Source organism: Nerophis lumbriciformis, linkage group LG15 (genome assembly GCF_033978685.3).
Source record: "Nerophis lumbriciformis linkage group LG15, RoL_Nlum_v2.1, whole genome shotgun sequence".
NCBI lineage: Eukaryota > Metazoa > Chordata > Actinopteri > Syngnathiformes > Syngnathidae > Nerophis > Nerophis lumbriciformis.
In genome coordinates this window covers 41,450,867-41,476,402 of record NC_084562.2, presented here as the reverse complement: position 1 = coordinate 41,476,402, position 25,536 = coordinate 41,450,867, and the positions used below count along the sequence as shown (strand labels likewise).

The following is a 25,536-nucleotide window of genomic DNA, read 5'->3' as shown; positions in this document are numbered from 1 at the left end:
AACAGGACAATACTGCCATCTACTGTACATGCATATGTGACAATAACATCGAGGGCTTTTAGAGAGTGCAGTGCACAACTGCGCACACAACAAGGAGACGAAGCAGAATGCATCATCAGAGAGGGTGTTCAGCATGGTTAGAAAAATAGTGACAGAGAATAGAACAAGGATGGACAATTCAACCCTTAACTCAACAATGAGTAGATGAGTGTTGTGTGTGTATATGTGTAAATAAATGAACACTGAAATTCAAGTATTTCTCTTGTTTATATATATATATATATATATATATATATATATATATATATATATATATATATATATATATATATATATATATAGCTAGAATTAACCGAAAGTCAAGTATTTCTTATATGTATATATATGAAATACTTGACTTGGTGAATTCTAGCTGTAAATATACTCCTCCCCTCTTAAATACGCCCCCAACCACGCCCCGAAATCAGAGGTCTCAAGGTTGTCAAGTATGTCCCCTTTACACCAGGTCTGTGTTTGACAAAAAGTTACATTCCCACTCTAAAACAATGCTGCTACTTAGTTAGCTAGTTAGCCTGAAATGCATCATGAAGGTCCTGGTTATTTATAAGTTAAATGTGCACTCTTTTTTACCATTTGCTATCTTTGGGGTTACTTCCTTCTGGCGCATCAGCTGTGTTTCTCACTTTACACATGGAGGAGAACAAGAGCTGAGCTCATTCACGTATGACTATCATCAGTAGATAATAATAATAATAATCACTCCACAACCCCTATTGACCTGTAGGAGTCAGGGCAGAGGTGCACATAAAGTGAGAGGGGAGAGGCCTCTACTGGAAAGGTGAGTAGGAGAATAATGATACATATAAATAAATATTAAAACAATTTTTTTTTTAAATGGCTTATAGATAAGCCATTTGTTTTATTTATTTCTGGGTGGATCATGTTGACTATTGGTCCTCCTAATTGTCAATCATTCTGGTGATGTTACGTAAGGACATATATATATATATATATATATATATATATATATATATATATATATATATATATATATATATATATATATATATATATATATATAATTTATTGATATAATAGATTGTATTTGTAATCTACTTTACGTTTGATTCCAAATCTCAAAGTGCTACAGAATTACAACCATTGGCGTTGTTAGGCCTATTTTGGCATTGTAATAAATAAAAAATAAAAAAATGGCTTATTGAAAAGCCATTTGTTTTATTTGATATATATATATATATATATATATATATATATATATATATATATATATATATATATATATATACATATATATATATATATATATATATATATATATATATATATACATATATATATATATATATATATATATATATATATATATATATATATATATATATATATATATATATATATATATATATATATATATATATATATATATATATATATATATATATATATATATATATATATATATATATATATATGTCCTTACGTAACATCACCAGAATGATTGACAATTAGGAGGACCAATAGTCAACATGATCCACAACATCCTCTATCCATCCATCCATTTTCTACCGCTTATTCCCTTTGGGGTCGCAGGGGGAGCTGGAGCCTATCTCGTATACCTTTAAGTCTTTCATATATATATATATATATATATATATATATATATATATATATATATATATATATATATACAGTATATATATATATATATATATATATATATATATATATATATATATATATATATATATATATATATATATATATATTGTATATATATATATATATATATATATATATATATATATATATATATATATATATATATATATATATATATATATATATATGTATGTATGTATGAAATACTTAATATGTATTTATATATATATATATATATATATATATATATATATATATATATATATATATATATATATAAGAAAAACCCAGACACCATCTTTGTAGTCATTTTTCTCCTACGTGGACTTCCGTCTTCCTTTACAATGAGTGAAGCTGCACGGAACCTTGTGTCTGCAATTGTAAATAATTTAGTTTTTAAGTTTTGTGTTTCTTGTAGAATCCATATAAAGTAATGTACATTAGCCTATTGTTAAAATAATGAAAAAAACATAATTAAATATATTTGTTTTATTGTATTGTTACAAGGGCAGCACGGTGGCAGAGGGGTTAGTGCATCTGCCTCACAATACGAAGGTCCTGAGTAATCTTGGGTTCAATCCCGGACTCGGGATCTTTCTGTGTGGAGTTTGCATGTTCTCCCCGTGACTGCGTGGGTTCCCTCCGGGTACTCCGGCTTCCTCCCACCTCCAAAGACATGCACCTGGGGATAGGTTGATTGGCAACACTAAATTGGCCCTAGTGTGTGACTGTGAGTGTGAAAGTTGTCTGTCTATCTGTGTTGGCCCTGCGATGAGGTGGGGACTTGTCCAGGGTGTACCCCGCCTTCCGCCCGATTGTAGCTGAGATAGGCTCCAGCGCCCCCCGCGACCCCAAAAGGGAATAAGCGGTAGAAAATGGATGGATGGATGGATGTATTGTTACATTAATAGCTGTTGTATTGTTATAGGATGGCTTGTTAAACATTTCATAGGATTTTCAGAGGGAGGAAAAACCAAGACATTTAATATAAAATGTAAAATGAATAAATACATAAAAAGAAAAAAAATGGTTAAAAGCCATGGTCCCGGAGAGCATTTAATTGCGTCCCGTGCATTTTTTTTTACCGTCCCCGGGACGACGGGACTAGTTAATCTCAAGCCCTGGAAGTTACATTTTGTTGTTTGCATTATTTGTTTCAGCATTGAAATTTGAAGATGGTCCCTCAGCTCTTTGACAGCTTTGGCTCTTTTTCAGATCAGCAGACGGACTCTAAGTCTTTCTTATTTACAGTATATATAAACGTTTCTCATTGCTATTCAGACTTCCATATATATTTAATTTCCTTAACGACTTGCCATAATATATATATATATATATATATTATATATAAGCCAAATCATCCCTATCCAGATATTACTTTAATTCAAGTAATTAAGTAATATTTCCAGGGCTTGAATTTACAACCATTTCAGTCACATATGTGCCCAAAATGTAATCTGTGCAACTTCAAAATATTTGGGAACAAACAATTATTGTATTGTGAGTGAAAGTCGTTGCATTAGCCTTTATGTTGTGAATTAATAACATAGAGGCTAATGCCATGACTTCAGGGCCGGCCCGTGGCATAGGCCGTATAGGCAAATGCTAAGGGCGCCGTCCATCAGGGGGCGCCACGCCAGTGCCACAAATGTTGGGAGAAAAAAAAATTAAAAAAAAATAAGTTGGTACTATTATTTCTAAATACAAAAAATAATCCCACGTTAATTAAAATGCAAAGTAAAGCCTATTTAATAGAAATATTATTTGTTACAACATTACGCCCCCCCCTCCTCCCCCGCACGGTGCGCCTGCCTCCCTTCCCGTATCGTGACTCTTTTTGGAAGTCACCACATCAAAAAATCAACACAAGATGCCAAAACTGTCAGGAGCCCAGGGAAGAAAAAAGAGAAAAGAAGAGGAGGAGAAACGAGAAAAGACAGAGGTAGCAGGTAGGTAACGTTAGCCTACATGAAATTATTTGTCTGTTACAGAATGTGATAGTAACCTGGCTTTTTAGCATTAAGCTAATGTTACATGATTCGGCAATTGCTAATAGTTGTGTTTTAACGTCGGGTTAATATTGTGGAGGGGGCTAAATTGTTATGGAAAATAATAATGTAACGTTAGGTAATTACAGTACTCCCACTTTACATTCCTCAGGGACATTTCTTTCTTTCTTTAGTTTATTTCGAACATGAACACACTTACATCATAATACATCACACAATTTCATATCATTTCATTTTACATCATGCCCGAAAAGGAGTAGGAAGAAGCAAAGCTTATTTAATCCTACCTCTTTCCCACTTCAAAGCGTTTACAAATATATAGAATCATTTACTGACCTTTTTATATAATAAAATAACATCTATGAGTTAGTATACAACAGTTTTGTACTATGTAATTAATTAATTAATTCAGTCATTATTAACATACTGAGATGAAGAATATCTTATTTTCAATAAGGTTGAAAGTATTTCTCATAATTCTTCTTCTTTGTACTCTGTAAGCACTATTATTTTGAACAACCTCTTAAACTGGATCATATCAGTACAATTTTTAACTTCTTTACTTAATCCATTCCATAATTTAATTCCACATACTGATATGCTAAAAGTTCTAAGTGTTGTACGTGCATATGAATGTTTGTATTAGATCTCTCTCAAGCAGGTGTTTTTTGTTTACATTGTTATTGCCTTCTGGTTAGCTAATGTTTGCCCTGCAGGTAATAGTCACTTTTCCACCCCTTTATATATTAGGTATAGTTGTAAGTAAAAAAAAAAAAAAGGTCAAAGACAAAGCTATTCGGGTTCTTGTGAGTATATACACTTCACTGCCGATGTGGGGGGGCGCCACCTAAAATCTTGCCTAGGGCGCCAGATTAGTTAGGGCCGGGCCTGCATGACTTTCATTGTGTTTCAGTGTATCTTGAAGGATCATGCAAGTCATTGTTTCTTGTTGATGCTGTAAACAAAATGTCACTGTGCAAACCCATGTTTGTTGTTGTACCGAACACAGATTGAAAATAAACCGACTGAAATAATAATAATAACAATGAATAATTTCTAAGTCTTTGTTAGCCGTTTGTGAGGTTTTGTGCTGTGCGCTACGTTCTCCTGGGGGCTAAACCCCCCTGTCCTTAAAAGCTAGTGACGCCCCTGCATATATATATATATATATATATATATATATATATATATATATATATATATATATATATATATATATATATATATATATGAAATACTTGACTTGGTGAATTCTAGCTGTAAATATACTCCTGCCCTCTTAACTACGCCCCCAACCACGCCCCCCACCCCCACCCCACCTCCGTCCCGAAATCGGAGGTCTCAAGGTTGGCAAGTATGGCTAAAACAACGGGAAATATTCGCTCAAAGGAAGACATGAAACTGCTTCAGGAAAATATCAAAAAAGAGGAAAAAAGCCACCAAAATAGGAGCGCAAGACAAGAACTAAAACACTACACACAGGAAAACATTAAAAAAAAATCTAAATTAGTCAGGGCGTGATCTGACAAGTCATGCATGTGACATGCTTGGTTATGGTTTAAAGTCAAATCCAACAATAGCAACAATGACTTTTTACTGTCAACTGAGTTTTGTTTTTTAATGATTTCTGCTGGTGGTGTGCCTCAGGATTTTTTCAATGCAAAACATGTGCCTTGGCTCAAAAAAGGTTGAAAAACACCGATCTAGCCGGTGGGCTTAATTTGAGGTGATGTATTTTGAGCCAATCACATGCCGACTATTTGAAGTGCTTGCTTTCAAATCAACCAATCAGGGATGGAGTTGGTCACTTTGGTCGCGTGGAGTCACTCGGGACCAATTTAAAATACTTCGTCAGTTTGAGGAAACTGCTAGCTCCGCTCAGACGCTTCGCGGCACTCGCTTTTTCGGATCGAATACCTTCGCTAATGTGGTAAAATTAACTAGTTTGTTTGGAAAAAGCAATACTGGTGGTGTTTTTGTTTGTGACGACATTTTAAACGTGAGCTAGCATGTCGAGCTACAGCCAACATTGGACACATTCTCCCTCGCCCAAAGCTATCAAGGTCTGCCAGAAGCTGATTTTTACAACCAGCGATGGAGAAGATGAGCCCATCGACGACACCAACGAGTCTGGTTTCAAAGAGCAAGACTCTTTTGAAAACTATCCTAATGTCAGCAGTCTAATGCGCGCCAGCTTGGACGAATCGGCGAAGCTTTGGGAAGAGGAGGGCTTCGGGAGCCCGTCCCATTTCTCCGGCGAGACCTCGGCTCTCTTGGCGGTCTGCGCCACCACGCCGAGAAAAGTCACCTCTCCGATCCCCACCTGCCCCGACAAACCTGCACGCAAAACACAGAAAAAGGTCAGTTGTCGCTGTCTAACAACCCACTTTTCCATTCCAGCACTGGTTTATTAACGTGGTCTGTTAAAAAGGTTTTGAAGAACGCGCAAATAACATCTCTGTTTTCTTTGTAAGTACAGTTCAGTCATGCCTTAACGGTTCAAAGACTGAGCTCGTAACGGACAACGAAATACAGTGTCGAACTCAATTTCAATAGAGGGCCACTTGTTGCATTATATTTAAATGTAAAATGTGTTTCATGATATTATTGCATATGCATTTCACTATATTTTTACATACAGTGTAAAAAGAGCTGTATATGTTATGTTAAAACAACAACTGATAGCTGCCCTTGACCAGAAAACCTGTGTTTTTACAACATTGTGAATGGAAGAAACAGTACCACTGTTTTTAAAACTAAAATTCTAGCAACATAGACATGTTTAATTTTACTGAGGGAACTCTCCTGAAGGAATCAATAAAGTACTATCTATCTATCTATCTATCTATGTGTTCCAAAAATATTTTTTACAGTGTATAATTTGATGGATAACCTCAAGTCCAGCAGAAATGTACTTATTTTTATTGTATTGAAAATGTTTGGAATGTATGATAATTTAAAGCGGTCATGTGAATTTCTTTTACATTTAAAACACTTACTTTGGTCAAAATTTGGCATAGATTTGCCCTTTAGTGGGCGGATCTAATTTACGTACCTCCACTTTGATTGTGGGTAGTAGCACGGTGGAAAAAAAGGGGTTATTGAGTGTGCCTCACAATAAGAAGGTCCTGGGTTCAATCCTGTGTGGATTTCGAATGTTCTCCCCGTGACTGCGTGGATTCCCTCCGGTTACTCCGGCTTCCACCCACCTCCGAAGACATGCAGCTGGGGATAGGTTGATTGGGAACACTAAATTGGCCCTAATGTGTGAATATGAGTGTAAATATTGTCTGTCTATCTGTGTTGGCCCTGTGATGAGGTGGCGACTTGTCCAGGGTGTACCCCGCTTACTGCCCGAATGCAGCTGAGATAAGCTCCAGCACCCACCGCGACCCCAAAAGGGACAAGCGGTAGAAAATGGATGGATGGGCGTCTGATGTGTCCGCAAATAACATCTCTGTGAACCACTTTTCTCTGTAAGTACAGTTCAGTCGTGCCTTAACGGTTCAAAGACTGAGCTCGTAACGGACAACAAAATACAGTGTCGAACTCAATTTCAATAGAGGGCCACTTGTTGCATTATATTTAAATGTAAAATGTGTTTCATGATATTATTGCATATGCATTTCACTATATTTTTACATACAGTGTAAAAAGAGCTGTATATGTTATGTTAAAACAACAACTGATAGCTGCCCTTGACCAGAAAACCTGTGTTTTTACAACATTGTGAATGGAAAAAACAGTACCACTGTTTTTAAAACTAAAATTCTAGCAACATAGACATGTTTAATTTTACTGAGGGAACTCTCCTGAAGGAATCAATAAAGTACTATCTATCTATCTATGTGTTCCAAAAATATTTTTTACAGTGTATAATTTGATGGATAACCTCAAGTCCAGCAGAAATGTACTTATTTTTATTGTATTGAAAATGTTTGGAATGTATGATAATTTGAAGCGGTCATGTAGTTTTCTTTTACATTTAAAACATTTACTTTGGTCAAAAAAGGGGTTATTGAGTGTGCCTCACAATAAGAAGGTCCTGGGTTCAATCCTGTGTGGATTTTGCATGTTCTCCCCGTGACTGCGTGGATTCCCTCCGGTTATTCCGGCTTCCTCCCACCTCCGAAGACATGCAGCTGGGGATAGGTTGATTGGGAACACTAAATTGGCCCTAATGTGTGAATGTGAGTGTAAATATTGTCTGTCTATCTGTGTTGGCCCTGTGATGAGGTGGCGACTTGTCCAGGGTGTACCCTGCTTACCGCCCGAATGCAGCTGAGATAAGCTCCAGCACCCACCGCTGCCCCGAAAGGGACAAGCGGTAGAAAATTGATGGATGAGCGTCTGATGTGTCCGCAAATAACATCTCTGTGAACCACTTTTCTCTGTAAGTACAGTTCAGTCGTGCCTTAACGGTTCAAAGATTGAGCTCGTAACGGACAACGGAATACGGTGTCGAACTCAATTTCATAGAGGGCCCCCTGTTACAGTGAATATAAATGTAAAATGTGTTTCATGATATTATTGCATATGCATTTCACTATATTTTTACATACAGTGTAAAAAGAGCTGTATATGTTATGGTAATACAACAACTGATAGCTGCACTTGACCAGAAAACCTGTGTTTTTACAACATTGTGAATGGAAAAAACAGTACCACTGTTTTTAAAACTAAAATTCTAGCAACATAGACATGTTTAATTTTACTGAGGGAACTCTCCTGAAGGAATCAATAAAGTACTATCTATCTATCTATGTGTTCCAAAAATATTTTTTACAGTGTATAATTTGATGGATAACCTCAAGTCCAGCAGAAATGTACTTATTTTTATTGTATTGAAAATGTTTGGAATGTATGATAATTTGAAGCGGTCATGTAGTTTTCTTTTACATTTAAAACATTTACTTTGGTCAAAAAAGGGGTTATTGAGTGTGCCTCACAATAAGAAGGTCCTGGGTTCAATCCTGTGTGGATTTTGCATGTTCTCCCCGTGACTGCGTGGATTCCCTCCGGTTATTCCGGCTTCCTCCCACCTCCGAAGACATGCAGCTGGGGATAGGTTGATTGGGAACACTAAATTGGCCCTAATGTGTGAATGTGAGTGTAAATATTGTCTGTCTATCTGTGTTGGCCCTGTGATGAGGTGGCGACTTGTCCAGGGTGTACCCTGCTTACCGCCCGAATGCAGCTGAGATAAGCTCCAGCACCCACCGCTGCCCCGAAAGGGACAAGCGGTAGAAAATTGATGGATGAGCGTCTGATGTGTCCGCAAATAACATCTCTGTGAACCACTTTTCTCTGTAAGTACAGTTCAGTCGTGCCTTAACGGTTCAAAGATTGAGCTCGTAACGGACAACGGAATACGGTGTCGAACTCAATTTCATAGAGGGCCACTTGTTACAGTGAATATAAATGTAAAATGTGTTTCATGATATTATTGCATATGCATTTCACTATATTTTTACATACAGTGTAAAAAGAGCTGTATATGTTATGGTAATACAACAACTGATAGCTGCACTTGACCAGAAAACCTGTGTTTTTACAACATTGTGAATGGAAAAAACAGTACCACTGGTTTTAAAAGTAAAATTATAGCAACATAGACATGTTTAATTTTCCTGAGGGAACTCTCCTTAAGGAATCAATAAAGTACTATCTATCTATCTATGTGTTCCAAAAATATTTTTTACAGTGTATAATTTGATGGATAACCTCAAGTCCAGCAGAAATGTACTTATTTTTATTGTATTGAAAATGTTTGGAATGTATGATAATTTAAAGCGGTCATGTGATTTTCTTTTACATTTAAAACACTTACTTTGGTCAAAATTTGGCATAGATTTGCCCCTTAGTGGGCGGATCTAATTTACGTACCTCCACTTTGATTGTGGGTAGCACGGTGGAAAAAGGAGTTATTGAGTGTGCCTCACAATAAGAAGGTCCTGGGTTCAATCCTGTGTGGATTTCGCATGTTCTCCCCGTGACTGCGTGGATTCCCTCCGGTTACTCCGGCTTCCACCCACCTCCGAAGACATGCAGCTGGGGATAGGTTGATTGGGAACACTAAATTGGCCCTAGTGTGTGAATGTGAGTGTAAATATTGTCTGTCTATCTGTGTTGGCCCTGTGATGAGGTGGCGACTTGTCCAGGGTGTACCCCGCTTACTGCCCGAATGTAGCTGAGATAAGCTCCAGCACCCACCGCAACCCTGAAAGGGACAAGCGGTAGAAAACGGATTGATGGGCGTCTGATGTGTCCGCAAATAACATCTCTGTGAACCACTTTTCCTTGTAAGTACAGTTCAGTCGTGCCTTAACGGTTCAAAGACTGACCTCGTAACGGACAACGGAATACGGTGTCGAACTCAATTTCATAGAGGGCCACTTGCTACTGTGATTATAAATGTAAAATGTGTTTCATGATATTATTGCATATGCATTCCAGTATAGTTTTACATACAGTGTAAAAAGAGCTGTATATGTTATGGTAATTCAACAACTGATAGCTGCACTTGTCCAGAAAACCTGTGTTTTTACAACATTGTGAATGGAAAAAACAGTACCACTGGTTTTAAAAGTAAAATTATAGCAACGTAGACATGTTTAATTTTCCTGAGGGAACTCTCCTGAAGGAATCAATAAAGTACTTTCTATCTATCTATCTATCTATGTGTTCCAAAAATATTTTTTACAGTGTATGATTTGACAGATAACCTCAAGTCCAGCAGAAATGTACTTATTTTTATTGTATTGAAAATGTTTGGAATGTATGATCATTTAAAGCGGTCATGTGATTTTGTTTTACTTTTAAAACACTTACTTTGGTCAAAATTGGCATAGATTTGCCCTCTAGTATGGTACATGTTTTTCTGTCAAATTGAAAACAACAAATACTTTTAGTTAGAAAAGATGAAGTATTTTATTGACATTGCTTACAGGCTTTCGTGGGCCACCTAAAATGAAGCGGCCTGCCCGATTCGGCCCCCGGGCTTTGAGGTTGTCACCTGTCCAGTAGATGTATCTTAAAACGGATGCTGTATTCTCCATTAATATAAAATGCCATCCATCCCTTTTAAGGATGGGAATTGATACATTTTTTTGGTTCCGATTTCACTTTCGATTCTGCTTAGCGATTCGTTTCTTCATCAGTTCTCTTGTCGATTCTTATTTAAATAAAAAGATACAAAAGTGGATTACCATCAATATTGTTTAGTTGAGAGCTAACATGACCTTACAAAGCCACCAGTGATGTCTTTAAAGGCACATAGCATAGAAAAACTATTTTGAAAATAAATAAATAAATAGAACAATTCTGTAGAATTTAACAAAAGAAAACATATATGGAAATTACACAAGAATGTAACATTTCGTAACATGTTTAAAACTTTTAAGAATTGTTATCTGCCGAGAAAATATACCTGGTAAAGGTTTGTTTAGATTTACAAGGTGGAACTAATGTGATGACATAGGCTCATGACATGCAGCACAAGATATTTCAAGCCTTCTTTTGATATAATTTTGATGGTTATGGTTTACAGATTATGAAAACCTTGAATTGAAAATCTCAGAAATTATGTGTTTTTTAAAAACTGTCAGCCATGATTTTCAAAATAATAGTTAAGACTTGGCATACCTCACTTTGCATGTAATGAGTTTATATAACTTATTAGTTTCCCATTTGGAGTTGAATTGTTGACATAATGATAAATGGGTTGTACTTGTATAGCGCTTTTCTACCTTCAAGGTACTCAAAGCGCTTTGACACTACTTCCACATTTACCCATTCACACACACATTCACACACTGATGGAGGGAGCTGCCATGCAAGGCGCTAACCAGCACCCATCAGGAGCAAGGGTGAAGTGTCTTGCTCAGGACACAACGGACATGACGAGGTTGGTACTAGGTGGGGATTGAACCAGGGACCCTCGGGTCGCGCACGGCCATTCTCCCACTGCGCCACGCCGTCCCTAAAATATAAATAAAATAAAATATAAATTATACATAAATGAACTTTTACACAATATTCTCATTTTTAGAGTTCTACCTGTATAATATGAGTGAAAATGTTTGAGGAAAGACATACAACTTTTCTCTTACTATATACAATTCAACATACACCTACCGAAAAATGGAGCATCGATGTGGCAAATTGTTGTAAACTTTTGACCACAAACTTAGTCACTGCTTGGTGACAGTCGTCGTTACTGGCTTGAGTCATTGTACTTTTTCCTGCCACAGTGAAAGCTTGCGGTAGACGTGATCTAGAGCTATTACTGCCCGCCTCCAAACCAGTCAGAATATGTCTCCTCACGTTCATCTAAATGAGAAGGCATTCATTTAAATTTTCCAAGTAATAGTGCTAACATTAAGCTGTTGTTAGTACCTGTAGTATTTACGACAGATAACTGCTGCTGCTTAGGATGAGATCGGCGCAGTTCAAAAACACAACATTCATTGCGTGCTGTGTTTTCAAATGTTTTGGCATTTTGCTCGCATGTCGTCCTCTTGATGAAATAGCCTCCTTGGAATTATTACAAATAGCGCTGTTGCAATCCTTTTCTTGTAAAATGTCGGCTAAGTTTGGATTGTGTATTCTGCCCTGTGCCGCCATGTTGCTCTCTGACGCTGGCTGACGTCACTACGCACGTTGCGTGATGATGTCAAACTCACCCGGAAGAACCGGTAACAGAATCGGTTGACAAAATGACAAACAATTCAAATGAATTAATACACTGGGAACCGGTTATGAATAAGAACCGTTGTTCCATCCCTTATCCCTTTTCTAGGCAAAGGTGGACTGGTACAAACATTCGTCCCTGGACTTTTTGGTCCAAATCGACTCACTACAATCCATGTGCAAATATTGTACCAACACACCCCACTGATGTCCACGTATACAGTTACATAAACCCTTAAAACCGCTGTACAGAACAATATCCGCCCTCTGCATCAGAAAGTGCCTTTTTGTATTTTGCACCTATAACTGGCAGCCGGATAAACCACCCAAGCTTGGTAAAGTTTTTTTAAGTGAACATGTACAGTGTTTCCCACAGGACAGGCATCTATTTGTGGTGGTCTGGTCGGCGGGCGGGGGGGTTGTGGGGGGGGGGGTTGGCGGCAGCGGCGATGACCAAGAAGAACGCAGAGTTGGAATATAATTACAACATTTTATGTACATATTTATATACAGATTTGAACAATTAGTGATTCACTGAAATATATTTATTAATTGTGGTTCTTACAAAAAATATATCTCATAAAATATAAAAGCTAAAATGTCTCTTAAAGCTCTGCCCCTTTAATTAGTGAATACTAAATAATTTAACTTTAGCCTACTACTACAACCATATTATTTACCAGCAACATGAAGTGAAACAGAGGCAGAGGTGTCCTGCCACAGTCAGTCAACCTCCTCCTCCTGCTGCTGCTGCTGAACGGGTCGCACCTGTGGTCCGAACTGTAGGCCTACCTCCTCTCCAAGTCGAGCCCTTTTCGGCCGTTGAAAATATTTTTCTATACTCATCTGTGTGAAGGAGTGAACATCCAACATTAGAATTTATTACTAACGAGCAGAACCGCTCTATGTACAGTACCGTCTAACCTTAAGCGGCAGCAGCTCAACACATGCAGGGTTCAACGTTAAGGTTTTTTTCTACTTGCCCGATTTCTCAAATCTACTTGCCCCAATATTTTTACTTGTCCTGCCTAGGTTTTTTTCTGGCTGTGTAGTGCTTATGGCTTATATCTTACTAGAATCCTTCCCGTTGACTATTTACAACACTACACAGTATTTATTATTATTATTATTATCTATAATTACATTTAAATGGCATTGCATACATGTAAAATTAAATGCTATTTCACATTATTTGACCAGTAGCAGTTACACCCATCTGAACAGGTCAGCCACCTGTTTAAAGCCCGATCACAGTTGAAATCTTGAAATGAAGGGCCTTTAATGGCCAAAACATTAACCTGGACAACATTTTAACAGCTGGTTGGCTCAGATGTTATTATTTTCATTGCATTCACATGCTGCGGTGGACAGTGGACAATTTAGCTTCAGTCTACGTGTGTTTATTGACAACAGGGTTATAACCTGGACACGTTAGCTCGTCGGAATGAAAACAGGTGACCGAGTCAAACAGCGGCGGTGTTAATGAAGCAGCGTCAGGCGAAACCGTCAGTGAAACGCTCGGTGAAATCGCGGATTAACGTTAAATATATGACGAGCCGCGAGCGATGCAGCTATAACATATCTACCTATAACACCTGTAAAAATGAAGCAATGCTACCACGCTAGCAAGCGTTAGCTAGCCGGCTATGAGCCACCAAGCTGCTAACTATCGCCAAAAGGCACCATTTAAGTTTTTTTCCCCATGGCATCCTGGATCAAGGCTTTCAGCAGCTTTTGGACGTTTGAGGTAGAAACGTAGGAAGCGCCATCATTATGAAAAGTAGCCGGCGAGTATTTTGATCCTGTCCGTCCGTCCCTCTTCTTCTTCTTCTTCTTCTTCTGGCCCACCAGGTGAATTAAGTGCTATTGGCGGAGTTACAATGCATAGTAGGCTACCGCCACCTACTGCACCGGAGGTGTAACTACAAGCAACATTCACAGACAGTCCCATTGCTTTTATGAGCGGTCGAGCGAGTCAAAAGCCGAAAAATCCATTTGTGGCGGACATAATTATTTCGTGGCGGGCCGCCACAAATAAATGAATGTGTGTGAAACACTGATGTATGTAGGTTGTTCTTTGATATTTGTGTCGCACTAAACCTCTATTGTATGATTGCACAGAGCTTTGGGTCCAGCGCAAGGGGCTCACGCAGCGTGAGGTCCCTCTTCAAGGATGTGGAGCCTGCAGCAATGTCCAGCAGAGACAGCTTCACCAGAAGACAGTCCACACCCCTGGTCAACTTTAACCCCTTCACCCCTGACTCCATGCTCGTCAAGTCAGCCACGCAGCAGCTCAACAGGAAGCGAATGCACTGCAATATGTACGTCATCTCTTTAACACTTGTTTATCTGTGTAAAATGGATCCCCTTTAGTTGCTACACAATAGTCAGTAATCTTCCTCTTCCTTGTTACATGTGAAGAAGTTAGTAACTTCAGCAACATTAAACCTGTTAATTAGGCAGCACCTAAAACCTATTACCATTACGCAGTTTGCTTTCAAATCAACACCTCAACTTGCTGCCCCTTGCTGGACAGACAGATAATTACACACTTGACTATTGTCCTACTCACAGCTCAAGTGGTGAAGATATAGAGACAGGTGACGCTGAGGGAGACGAGGAAATCCAACCACCATCCAAGGTAACGTTTTTAATCTGTCATTGGGCATTGTCTTAACGCTCAGTGAGATCAATGTAGCACTTTCTCTTTCCCACAGAGGATTAGTATTAGTAACACGATAACTTCTCGCTACGACTCTGAGTTCTTGGAGCTGGAGAAGATTGGTTGTGGTCAGTTTGGTGCCGTGTTCAAGTGCGTAAACAGACTGGACGGCTGCATTTATGCCATCAAGCGCTCCAAGAAGCCTCTAGCCGGAGGAGTGGAAGAGTAAGTCTGCTAACACTTTGAATTATATATGTTACATCTATGGGTCTGTACTAGGGTTGTCCCGATACCAATATTGTGGTACCGGAATTGGTACCAAAATGTATTTCGATACTTTTCTAAATAAAGGGGGCCACAAAAAAATGGCATTATTGGCTTTATTTTAACAAAAAATCTTGCGGTACCGGTACATTAAACATATTTCTTATTACAATCGAAGAACAATTTTGGCCTTAAATAAAATAGTGAAAATACTAGACAATTTGTCTTTTAATAGTAAGTAAGCAAACAAAGGCTCCTAATTTGTCTGCTGACGTATGCAGTAACATATTATCATTTCTCATTCTATTATTTTGTCAAAATTATAAAGAACAAGCTGTAAAAATAGATTATTAATCAACTTGTTCATTTACTGTTAATATCTGGTTATTTTCCATTTCAACATGTTCTATCTACACTTCTGGTAAAATGTAATAATCACTGTTTGAATACTTTACATTAGTTTTGGATGATACCACAAATTTAGGTATCGATCCGATACCAAGTAGTTACAGGATCATACATTGGTCATATTAAAAGTCCTCATTTGTCCAGGGACATATTTACTGAGTTTATAAACATATGATTTTTTAAAAAAGGAAAAAAATTTTTGTGACAATATAAAATATAGATGTAATCATAGTAGTATCGACTAGATACGCTCCTGTACTTGGTATCATTATAGTGGATGTCAGATGTAGATCCACCCATGGCATTTGTTTACATTCAGGCACGCTAGCTTTTGTTAGCGGTGACGCCGGTGAGCTGTTGTATCCTCCTACGGTGTGTAGTGAAGCATGCAGGGATGATACTTGTAAGAAACTCACTTTATTCGTCGCCATGGAGGCCAGGATTAGTGATTTTAAAAGTAGCTAAAACCCTGCCGACTGCGGATGGATGTTTGCTGCTAGCGAGCTATAGCCATGTCTTAAAGCACCTCTTCCTGAGGGCGTTACAGTGTTATAACTTCACCTTTATTGTCAGTTTTTAGGCCAAAATGTGTCCATTCTTCCCTTTCTGTCTACACACCGTGTCTGCTTGTAAGTGCTCCGTGATTGTGCGCTGCCGAACACACTCCTCTGCTCGTAAACCCAGCAATGTCGTGAAGGCGCGCCGTCATGCCCGTTAAAAAAATATTGGGGAACCCAACCATCCATCCATTTCTACCGCTTGTCCCTTTCGGGGTCGCGGGGCTTGATAGAGCCTAATCTCGTTACCCTGCGTAATGACAATAAAGCTGATTCTGATTCTGATTCGGGCGGTATGCGCAGTACACCCTGGACAAGTAGCCACATCATCGCAGGGCCAACACAGATAGACAAAACCGGTACTTTTCAAATAGAGTATAGTACCGTTTTTGATTCATTAGTACTGCGATACTATACTAGTACCAGTATACCATACAACCGTAGTCTGTACTTTTATATAGTGCTACCAAGCGATTAAAAAAAAAAAGTGTGATTAATTATTTATAGGGATGCAACTGTATTGAAGTTTCAAAATGATCATGATACTGCAGGGGCATGTGACGGTATCAAACGAGAATGTGGTGTACTCCTGTCAGTGTAGTTGTTTTCTGGCACAATGGACGGGGCCAGGCCAAGAATTTAACCACATTTCCCATGATCTCCTGCGCAGTGCGGGTAAACAGAGTGGAAAACCATCGAAAACCTCCTGTGAAGTTTAAATCAGAAGTAGGGGAATACGAGTATTAGGACAAACCAGTTGATGAACCATCACCCGGAAAATGAAATTGATGCAACAAAGAAGCCAGCAAATCCAAACATTAATTTTATTTACTTTTTAAAAAGTTGTATTGTCTGTTATGCTCTGGAGAATCAGCATTCTCCAAACCAATAAAAAAAAAGGCCCCTACAGAGTACACCAATTCTCAGGAAGTTGAAAGACACTAAACTAAACGTTGTTTCCAGTTCTTACACTAGATGTTTATATTGTCAGTTTAAAGACACGCGTCTGAACGTTTTTTTGTTTTATATTTTTGCTTGTTACTCAAAACACTGAATGTTCCTACACCATTATGTAGAGAAAGATATATAACTGTGACTTTATAAAGTAATTTATTGTTTTTTGAACAGAAATTGCATGTTTTATGTGCTAAAATAAAACATCAGGTCCATATAAAGTGCTCAGGTTAACATATAAAAAAAAAACAGTAAAATCTTTTCTGGGCAGTAAGTATTGAACTTGCGGCCTACATATGTATGAAATAGAATTTTCCCCCAAATTAAGTAGGTGCGACTTATATGTGGGTATGCGCTATCCGGAAATTACAGTACGCCAATGTGCAACATTAATTCATGTTTTAAACCTTATTTAACAACAGAACATGAAGCAATTAAATTACCAGTTAATTTTGTCCTGTGTTCTTCTTATGACACCCACAGGCGATTAAAACAATATTCTCCTTGTAAGTGTGCTCTGATTTTACATATAATGTATCCATCATTGTAAGAGTAATTATTTAGTAACTGGGTCGATAATCAATTAATCGAACAATAAGTTCAAATGAACTGTCATCAATAAATTGCCATGTCCGTGTGGTTGTTTACTTGGTCTTTCGCTTTCAAACAGGGTGCAAGAGGTTTCACTCTGTGCATCGCTCTCAGCACCTGTGAGCATTCGTTCAATAGCAGCAATAAATGGATTGAGTCCTTTTGTCATTCCTCAACAATCTTTGTTTTTGGACAGGAAGTTGCTCTAATTAAGCCCTGCCTCTTTCCACATGGCGCCAACCTTACTATGGGCTGCGAGCTTCCAACAGTGACAGAGCCCCGCTAGTCACAACTCGCTAGTGAGAAGCTCAGCAAGGAAACAAACATTAGGAGGAAAAAATATGAATACAAAGCCGAGTAAAAAGAGCGACATGGACTTACGACCAATCCAGAAAACGGCATACACAAGTAAAAATTCAGATGTATTAAAGTGTTCGCACGCATAAATTCAAGCACATTTCTTTTTTACATCGCAATCAACTTAAAATATGCCGCAGACGTGTCAAATCATATTGAAAGTACCCATGTGCTGCTTGAGCTTTGCTTGAGCTTGGCACGGTCTGACCAATCACAAGTCAGTCGGGGGTGCTTCTCTCGTGTTTGGAGCAAACGGCAGAGCGATTGTGAGCCTGACTTCAAAGTGTCTCAGAGAACTAAACATAGGCTTAAATAAAAAAAAAACTAATGATCGGGCCAGGAAGAAGTTGAAGAAGAAGAAGATAGATGTACGTCGGCAAAACTGACTTGGGGAAATTATTCATGTAGCCCGTTTGAAAAGATAGTCCCTACAATGCTATCTAAGACTCTAGAAGAGGTGGGTGACTGAATAATTGTTGTAACTTATAACAAAATATGTTTATACAGTAGCCTGCCCCTAGCTTTCAGGGGTTACAGAAAACCAACACTTCACCTCCATCCTAATGGAGCTTGAGAGGTGCTGCAACGAGGAATGGTCGAAATTGCCCAATGATAGGTGTGCCAAGCTTGTGGCATCGTATACAAAAAGGCTGTAATTGCTGCCTAAAGTGCATCAACAAAGTATTGAGCAAATGCTGTGAATACTTATGTGCATATGATTTTTTCTATTTTTGATACATTTGTGAATTAAAAACCTTTTCACTTTGTCTGTAGAATTTATTTTATCGACAAAAAAGGAATTTATTCCATTTTGGAATAAAGTTTTTACATAACAAAATGTTGAAAAAGTAATCATAGTTAGTGCAAGTAAACATAGTCAGGTTATATAAAAATGTAACTTTAAAACCACCTAGCGGTGTTTCTTTTCCAGCGAATCATTTATGTAATGTACTTCCTCCACAGGCAGGACGCCCTGCGTGAGGTGTATGCCCACGCCGTGCTGGGCCACAACTCCCACGTGGTGCGCTACTACTCTGCTTGGACTGAGGACGACCACATGCTCATCCAGAATGAGTACTGCGATGGCGGCACGCTGTCCGACGCCATTGCCCAACATATCTCTAGCCTGACAGAGGTCGAACTCAAGGACCTCTTGCTGCAGGTCGCCAACGGCCTTAAGTATATCCACTCCATGTCACTGGTGCACATGGACATCAAGCCAAGTGAGGCTCTTACTGTGAAAGTAGTTTGACAGCAAGTGTGTCATTGTAAAACTAACAATGTTGTTTTGGTTGCCCAGGCAACATCTTCCTCTGTTGCCAGTCTGTCAGGTGCTACGACAACCCAAACACCAGCGTGATCTACAAGATAGGTTTGTATGTTTCTTTTTACCACTTTATTACAAACACTTGACTATCACATATTTCATCTTACAGGGGATCTGGGTCATGTGACACGGACCAACAGCCCTCCGGCGGAGGAAGGCGACAGTCGATATTTGGCCAACGAAATTCTCCAAAATGTTTGCTGTCTTTTTGTAAACATGTCCTCTCTCCGACGTGCGCTTCACATACTCACTATATGTTGTCTCCCTCAGGATTACACTGACCTGGCCAAGGCAGACATCTTTTCCCTCGCTCTCACTGTCATCAGCGCCTCAGGGGCAAAGCCTCTTCCCACCAATGGAGATATGTGGCATGAAATCCGCCATGGCAAACTGCCCACCATCCCCCAAATGCTCTCGCCAGAGTTTGTCAGCCTGCTTCAGGTAAATTTTTATGACCTTTGGCCTATTGGTGTGTGGGCACTGTCACGCCAAACTTCTTCCCCCTACAAAAACCTCCTCCCCCCCATTTACTTCCGGGGTCATTTCCTCTTACGTCATTTCCTCTTACTTACGTCATCTCCTCTTACGTCATTGACAGCGATCGATAACACTTCGGCTTTGACTGCCCGTCGCTGGAAGGATACTTTTTTTTTTTTTAAATATTTTCTATAATATAGCGTTAACAAAACGTCTGTATTAATCGGACAAATTAACTTGAGGATATTCCTGACTGCACATTTGACGGAGAATTAAACGATTTTTGATTCGTTTTGACAGAAGTTCCCAGCAGCGTCCCTAACACTCCGCCTGAAATTTTCGAAGCCTGCTGGTGTTTGAAAAGATAAAGACAAATGTCATTCAGTGACACCACCATTTTCAGGAGATTTGGATTCTATCGATCGCTGTCAATGACGTAAGAGGAAATGACGTAAGTAAGAGGAAATAACCCCGGAAGTAAATGGGGGGGGGGGTTTGTAGGGGGAAGAAATTTGGCGTGACAGCCCCAACCATCTTAGCTTGTTAGCCGGTTAGCATGTGCGGTTAAGATGTCAAGCCCATTGAAAAAGTCATGCTGACTGGATTTTTACGAGAATCACGACTGGCTTCTTTTTGGGTACAATAAGAACAAAATACAAAACATAAAACTGCTCAGATTTTGTGTAAACAGCTTTCATGATTTTTAACATAAGATTAGGATTAAGATCCTAAAGTATATCTTATTAAGGTAATTAGGATTTAATCTAGTACAATTGCTACTTTTTCTTGTAATAGTCCCACTCTTTTCAAAAGATTAAGAATTTATTCTTGTAAAACTAGAATTGGATTCCTTGTAAATTGCTAACTTTTATTGCTAAATGACTATTATAATGCCAAAATGTTATGCCTTTCATTTTGTGAAATTTCAATAACTTATTGACAATTCAGGTTTTTTTGTAATAGATTTTTTTTTTTGTCATAAAATTGCACCGTTTGCTCAACAAACAAAAAAATCCCCCCATATATTAGCCACACTGGACTACAAGCCAGAGATATAGACGTTGTGAAAGGATTATTTACACATTAAGATTTTGTAAATGTTTATTGACATTAGGGCTGCAACAACTAATCGATTAAAATCGATCATAAAAATAGTTGCCAATTAATTTAGTCATCGATTCGTTGTTTTTATTTTATTATTATTTTTTATGTATATATATATATATATTTTTTTAATAAACCTTTATTTAGAAACTGCAACATTTACAAACAGCTGAGAAACAATAATCAAAATAAGTATGGTGCCAGTATGCTGTTTTTTTTCAATAAAATACTGAATAGGATAGAAATGTAGTTTGTCTCTTTTATCCGATTATTAATCGATTAATCAAAGTAATAATCGACAGATTAATCGATTATCAAATGAATCGTTAGTTGCAGCCCTAATTGACATACTTTAATTGTTTCCAAACTATGTCTGTAACACGACGAGGTGCGGAAGCAAGCTCTTCAATCAGCTAAACAGACTCCATAAGTCCACGGTGACGTTTTGGTGAATTTACGAACTGGTGCAAAACAAACAATGCCATCCATCCATCCATTTTCTACCGCTTATTCCCTTCGGTGCCGCGGGGGGCGATGCCATTGTAAGTTAATAATGCTAACACAGACACTTGTAAAGATGTTAGCATATTGGCTAATGCTAACGACGCCAGCTCGATTACATTACGAAAAACGTACAAATATACATGAAAACACTCCTACAGACATCACACATTGGACGGTTTAATATGTATGAATTGTTTTAGTTATATTGTAAAACTTGCAAACATTGCTTGGAGTGATGAACGAAGAATCCATACGTGTGGAAACGCAAGGACAACGAAGAAACAGAACGATACTTAAAAGCACGAAACAGAAGGAGAGACTGTCAATGTTCTCCTCGCAGCACCTGCAGTGAGAAAACTCATCCAAAAGAGGGCACAATAACACACCTTTAAAAGTACCAGTATAGTGGAAAAACAAGTTGATTTTATATGCTTATTTGTGGTTCATTGTATCCATTGAAACATATCCAATTGTATTTACAATCCGCTAAGTATGTGAAAATACAACAATTCGGGCAGCCATATTGAATATTCAGCTCCTAAAATTTTCAGAGGTTGACGTCATGATAGTAACGCTTCTGCACTCTGAGCATGTCATCAGATCAGTCATAAGGGAAAAACGCAAACATTTGACAGAAATGTGGTGTTTATCATTCACAATTTCTATGTAAGACAAGAACATGTATGCTTGTCTTTTTTGAGGCATTCGATACTGTAAATAAAAAGCTTAACAATTTAGTCAACAGATCAAGGGCCCTCTGTTGCGCTCATTATACTCTCTTCAAAGTGCTAACAATACTCTATTTACATGTCATGACTTGCAAATTAACCAAATATGAGTGATATTGTTACTACAAGCGCAAACGCATACAGATTATTTTAGCCGTGCATTGACATCAGTGAGCTAATGCTAGTTTACACAGCTATTGTTGAAACACTATAAGCCAGCGGCTGCTTCTGCTTCGTTTCAAACTTGCTAAAAGTAATTCTATATTAAAAATCATGCATCTCTCACCTGATAGTAGACAAATGTGGCCATGGTACGAGCGGCTGGTCGACCTGTACATCCCTGCGGGAAGGCAAAAAACACGCTTCCTGCAGTAACTTTTGTTTAACCCTTCGTGAGGAATATGATTGATTCTTCATTCAAACAGAATTATGTGATCGTCCCGTCGGTCGCCATCCCAGCGAGAGCAGAAATATTACAGAAAGTTGTTGTTTAATTTTGGTTTAATATGATTAGTTTGTATGTTTAGCGCCTAGCAATGCTGCGTACGCTAATTGTACAATGAAACTGCATCCATCACTCAGCTTCTAAAACTTATTAGTCATCCTATTTGTGTTCGGGCTCAAAAATATATGGTCCTGTATCTTAATTTTTTCCAAAGTAATCATTGTTGGCTATCACAAAGTGTGCTTGATTAGCATTTTTGTTTGGGGGGAAGGGCTCTGTGGTTCCTCACGCAACATCACACGATCACGTGACTGGTTGTTTTTCCACTCAACTGGTACTATAAGTGTCTGTTGATAACTATTTGTTGAATTATAGCTGTTGTCACCATTTTATAAGCCACAGGGTGCAAAGTAGCGTCTTATTGTCTGGAATTTACGTAGTTCTTGTCATGTTGCAATATTTTCTCGTAAAATGATTACACTTTCTTGTAGAATGCCAACTTCTTATCATATTCCATTTGTGATGTTCTCACTGTGACCAAGTGTATGTTTCATGTCGCAGCTTATGATCAACCCTAACCCGGCCAGACGACCTTCCAGCTGTGACCTCACTTGTCACCCGATGCTCCTGATGGCTGCCGAAATGAGAGGTATTTTGGAATTTTTTCCTAATCTATATAAATGGCCAGAAAAACTCAGGTCTTATTAAATATTTGAGTATTCAAATAACATCAGATTACCAAGATGAAAGGGTTTTCGCTGCTGCAGAAATGAGAAGAGGAAGAAAGAGAGACAAAAAACTTCAAATCTTATATGATTTCAAGAAGAAGGGAGGGGTCGGGAAAAATGTCCCATCCTGGGAGGGGAAATGAGGAATGAGCAAAACACATCTTATCTAATTTGTGATACTAGCGAAAACAAGAATGTTTTGGTTAAACATTGGGCAAGGCCGTTAACATCAACCAAAAAAATTAAAGAAACCTATTGTGGAGGATAACATTTGACTGAAAAGACAAATATAACATCATTTAGTGATTAACCACATCTCAGCAGTTTTTGTCCTATTCAGTTGTGGGTTTGGAGACATCCCGAATGGGCTCCAGAAATGCATAGGCCATAAAAGTGTCTTAGGACAAAAAACAGACAAAGCCGCACACACAAACTCTTTGACTCAAATTGTGGTTTTAGACAAGAGATTACTGTAATATTAATTTTGCCATTACAGCGCCGACCAGCTCTGGGTCGAGCTTGACACCCTCAAGTTCAAGAATGCTCTTTTGCAGAAGTAAGCTTAGGTTTTTGCTCATGCAAGGAAATGATCTTGCTTGCCTATTTTCAGATGTCCATTACACTAAGGGGTATATAATTAGCTTTTAAAACACCAGTATGTATGTCATATGATGGTTTTACAGCTTAACTTCTGAGTCCAAACTGTTCAAAATATCACTTGGTTTTCATGAGTACTTTGAAGGACCTTCTGCGCTAGACTCATGTGCCCACTGATGAACTCTGCTCCTTTCTTTTTTGTCAGCGAGCTTCAGAAGGCTGAGCTGAATAAAATCCCTGCCGAGGACAGCAGCAGCACGCAGAGCTGCGCCACCATAACCTGTGGACGCATTGAGAATATGAGCCGCTGCATCAATCTGGTTTACTGGTAAATGGATTTTAATTATTTCAAATTGAGTTTAAAAGTGATACTGTGTAATCATTTTTATTTATACGCAGTGTTATTTTGTACATGTCTATAATGTGAGGTTATTTTATGAATTTATTTATTGTAAGTCAAATTTACCGATTTACCACAGTTTGTTTTTTTCGTCTATTTTTGCAGCACTTTTTGTTGGTTACTGTTTTGTATGTGCTCCAGAAAGGCATAATTGAAAAAAATAACATTCATTATATTTCTAAATATTTTTGTTGTTTGCATTTGCAAAGAAAAGTACAAGTTTTATTTTTGTAGTCTATTTTTGCAGTGCTTTTTGTTGCTCACATTTGCAAAGAAACCAATTATTTTGATTAATGGATACTGCGCCATGCTTTTTTTTACTCTGAGATGTTTCCTTTGTTTCCCCAACGTCAATGTTGTTTGAGGTTTGCAGAATAGTCAAAAAGTTGGTCAGGGTTGAACTGTATGATAGAGAAAGACAAAATGAGCAATAAAGAGTTTGTGCATTGAACCTGTGGCCTTACATGTTTGTCAATCACGATGAAGGTATGGATGGTGCTTTTTAAGGGTTCTGGCTGATTTTAGATCATAAAATGAGTTATTTTCAAAGAAAGATTTTGTAAATGTTCATTTACATACCTTAATTGTTTCCAAACAGTGTCTGTAACATGACAGTGAAACGACTGATCAAACAATAGAAGTCATTGTCATGGACTCACTAGTTGCAGAAGCTAACTCTCCAGTCAGCTAAACAGACTCAAAAACTCCACGATTTACGAAACTGAAACAATACAAACAGAATGCCATTGTAAGTTAATAATACGATCACAAACACTTGCAAACAGGTTAGATTGTCAGTTAAAGCTAACGACGCTAGCTTGATTACATGACGATAGCACGTAGACATTATACATACCGTATTTTTCGGAGTATAAGTCGCACTGGAGTATAAGTCGCACCTGCCGAAAATGCATAATAAAAAAGGAAAAAAACATATATAAGTCGTACTGGAGCCCGGCCAAACTATGAAAAAAACTGCGACTTATAGTCCGAAAAATACGATGTGTATATATATATATATATATATATATATATATATATATATATATATAT

At 38.0% G+C, this 25,536-nt stretch overlaps 1 protein-coding gene across 1 annotated transcript; it reads left to right on the top strand.

Moving 5' to 3' along the window:
- Positions 1 to 5,553: 5,553 nt before the first annotated feature.
- On the top strand, positions 5,554 to 24,905 carry LOC133616258 (wee1-like protein kinase 1-B). Its single transcript, XM_061975445.1, has 10 exons — positions 5,554 to 6,049; positions 14,502 to 14,701; positions 14,955 to 15,021; positions 15,098 to 15,267; positions 19,137 to 19,396; positions 19,474 to 19,545; positions 19,610 to 19,695; positions 19,771 to 19,941; positions 23,320 to 23,407; positions 24,289 to 24,905. The coding sequence occupies exons 1-10, from the start codon at positions 5,699 to 5,701 to the stop codon at positions 24,309 to 24,311; spliced, it is 1,488 nt and encodes a 495-aa protein (XP_061831429.1). The 5' UTR covers positions 5,554 to 5,698; the 3' UTR covers positions 24,312 to 24,905.
- Positions 24,906 to 25,536: the final 631 nt, after the last annotated feature.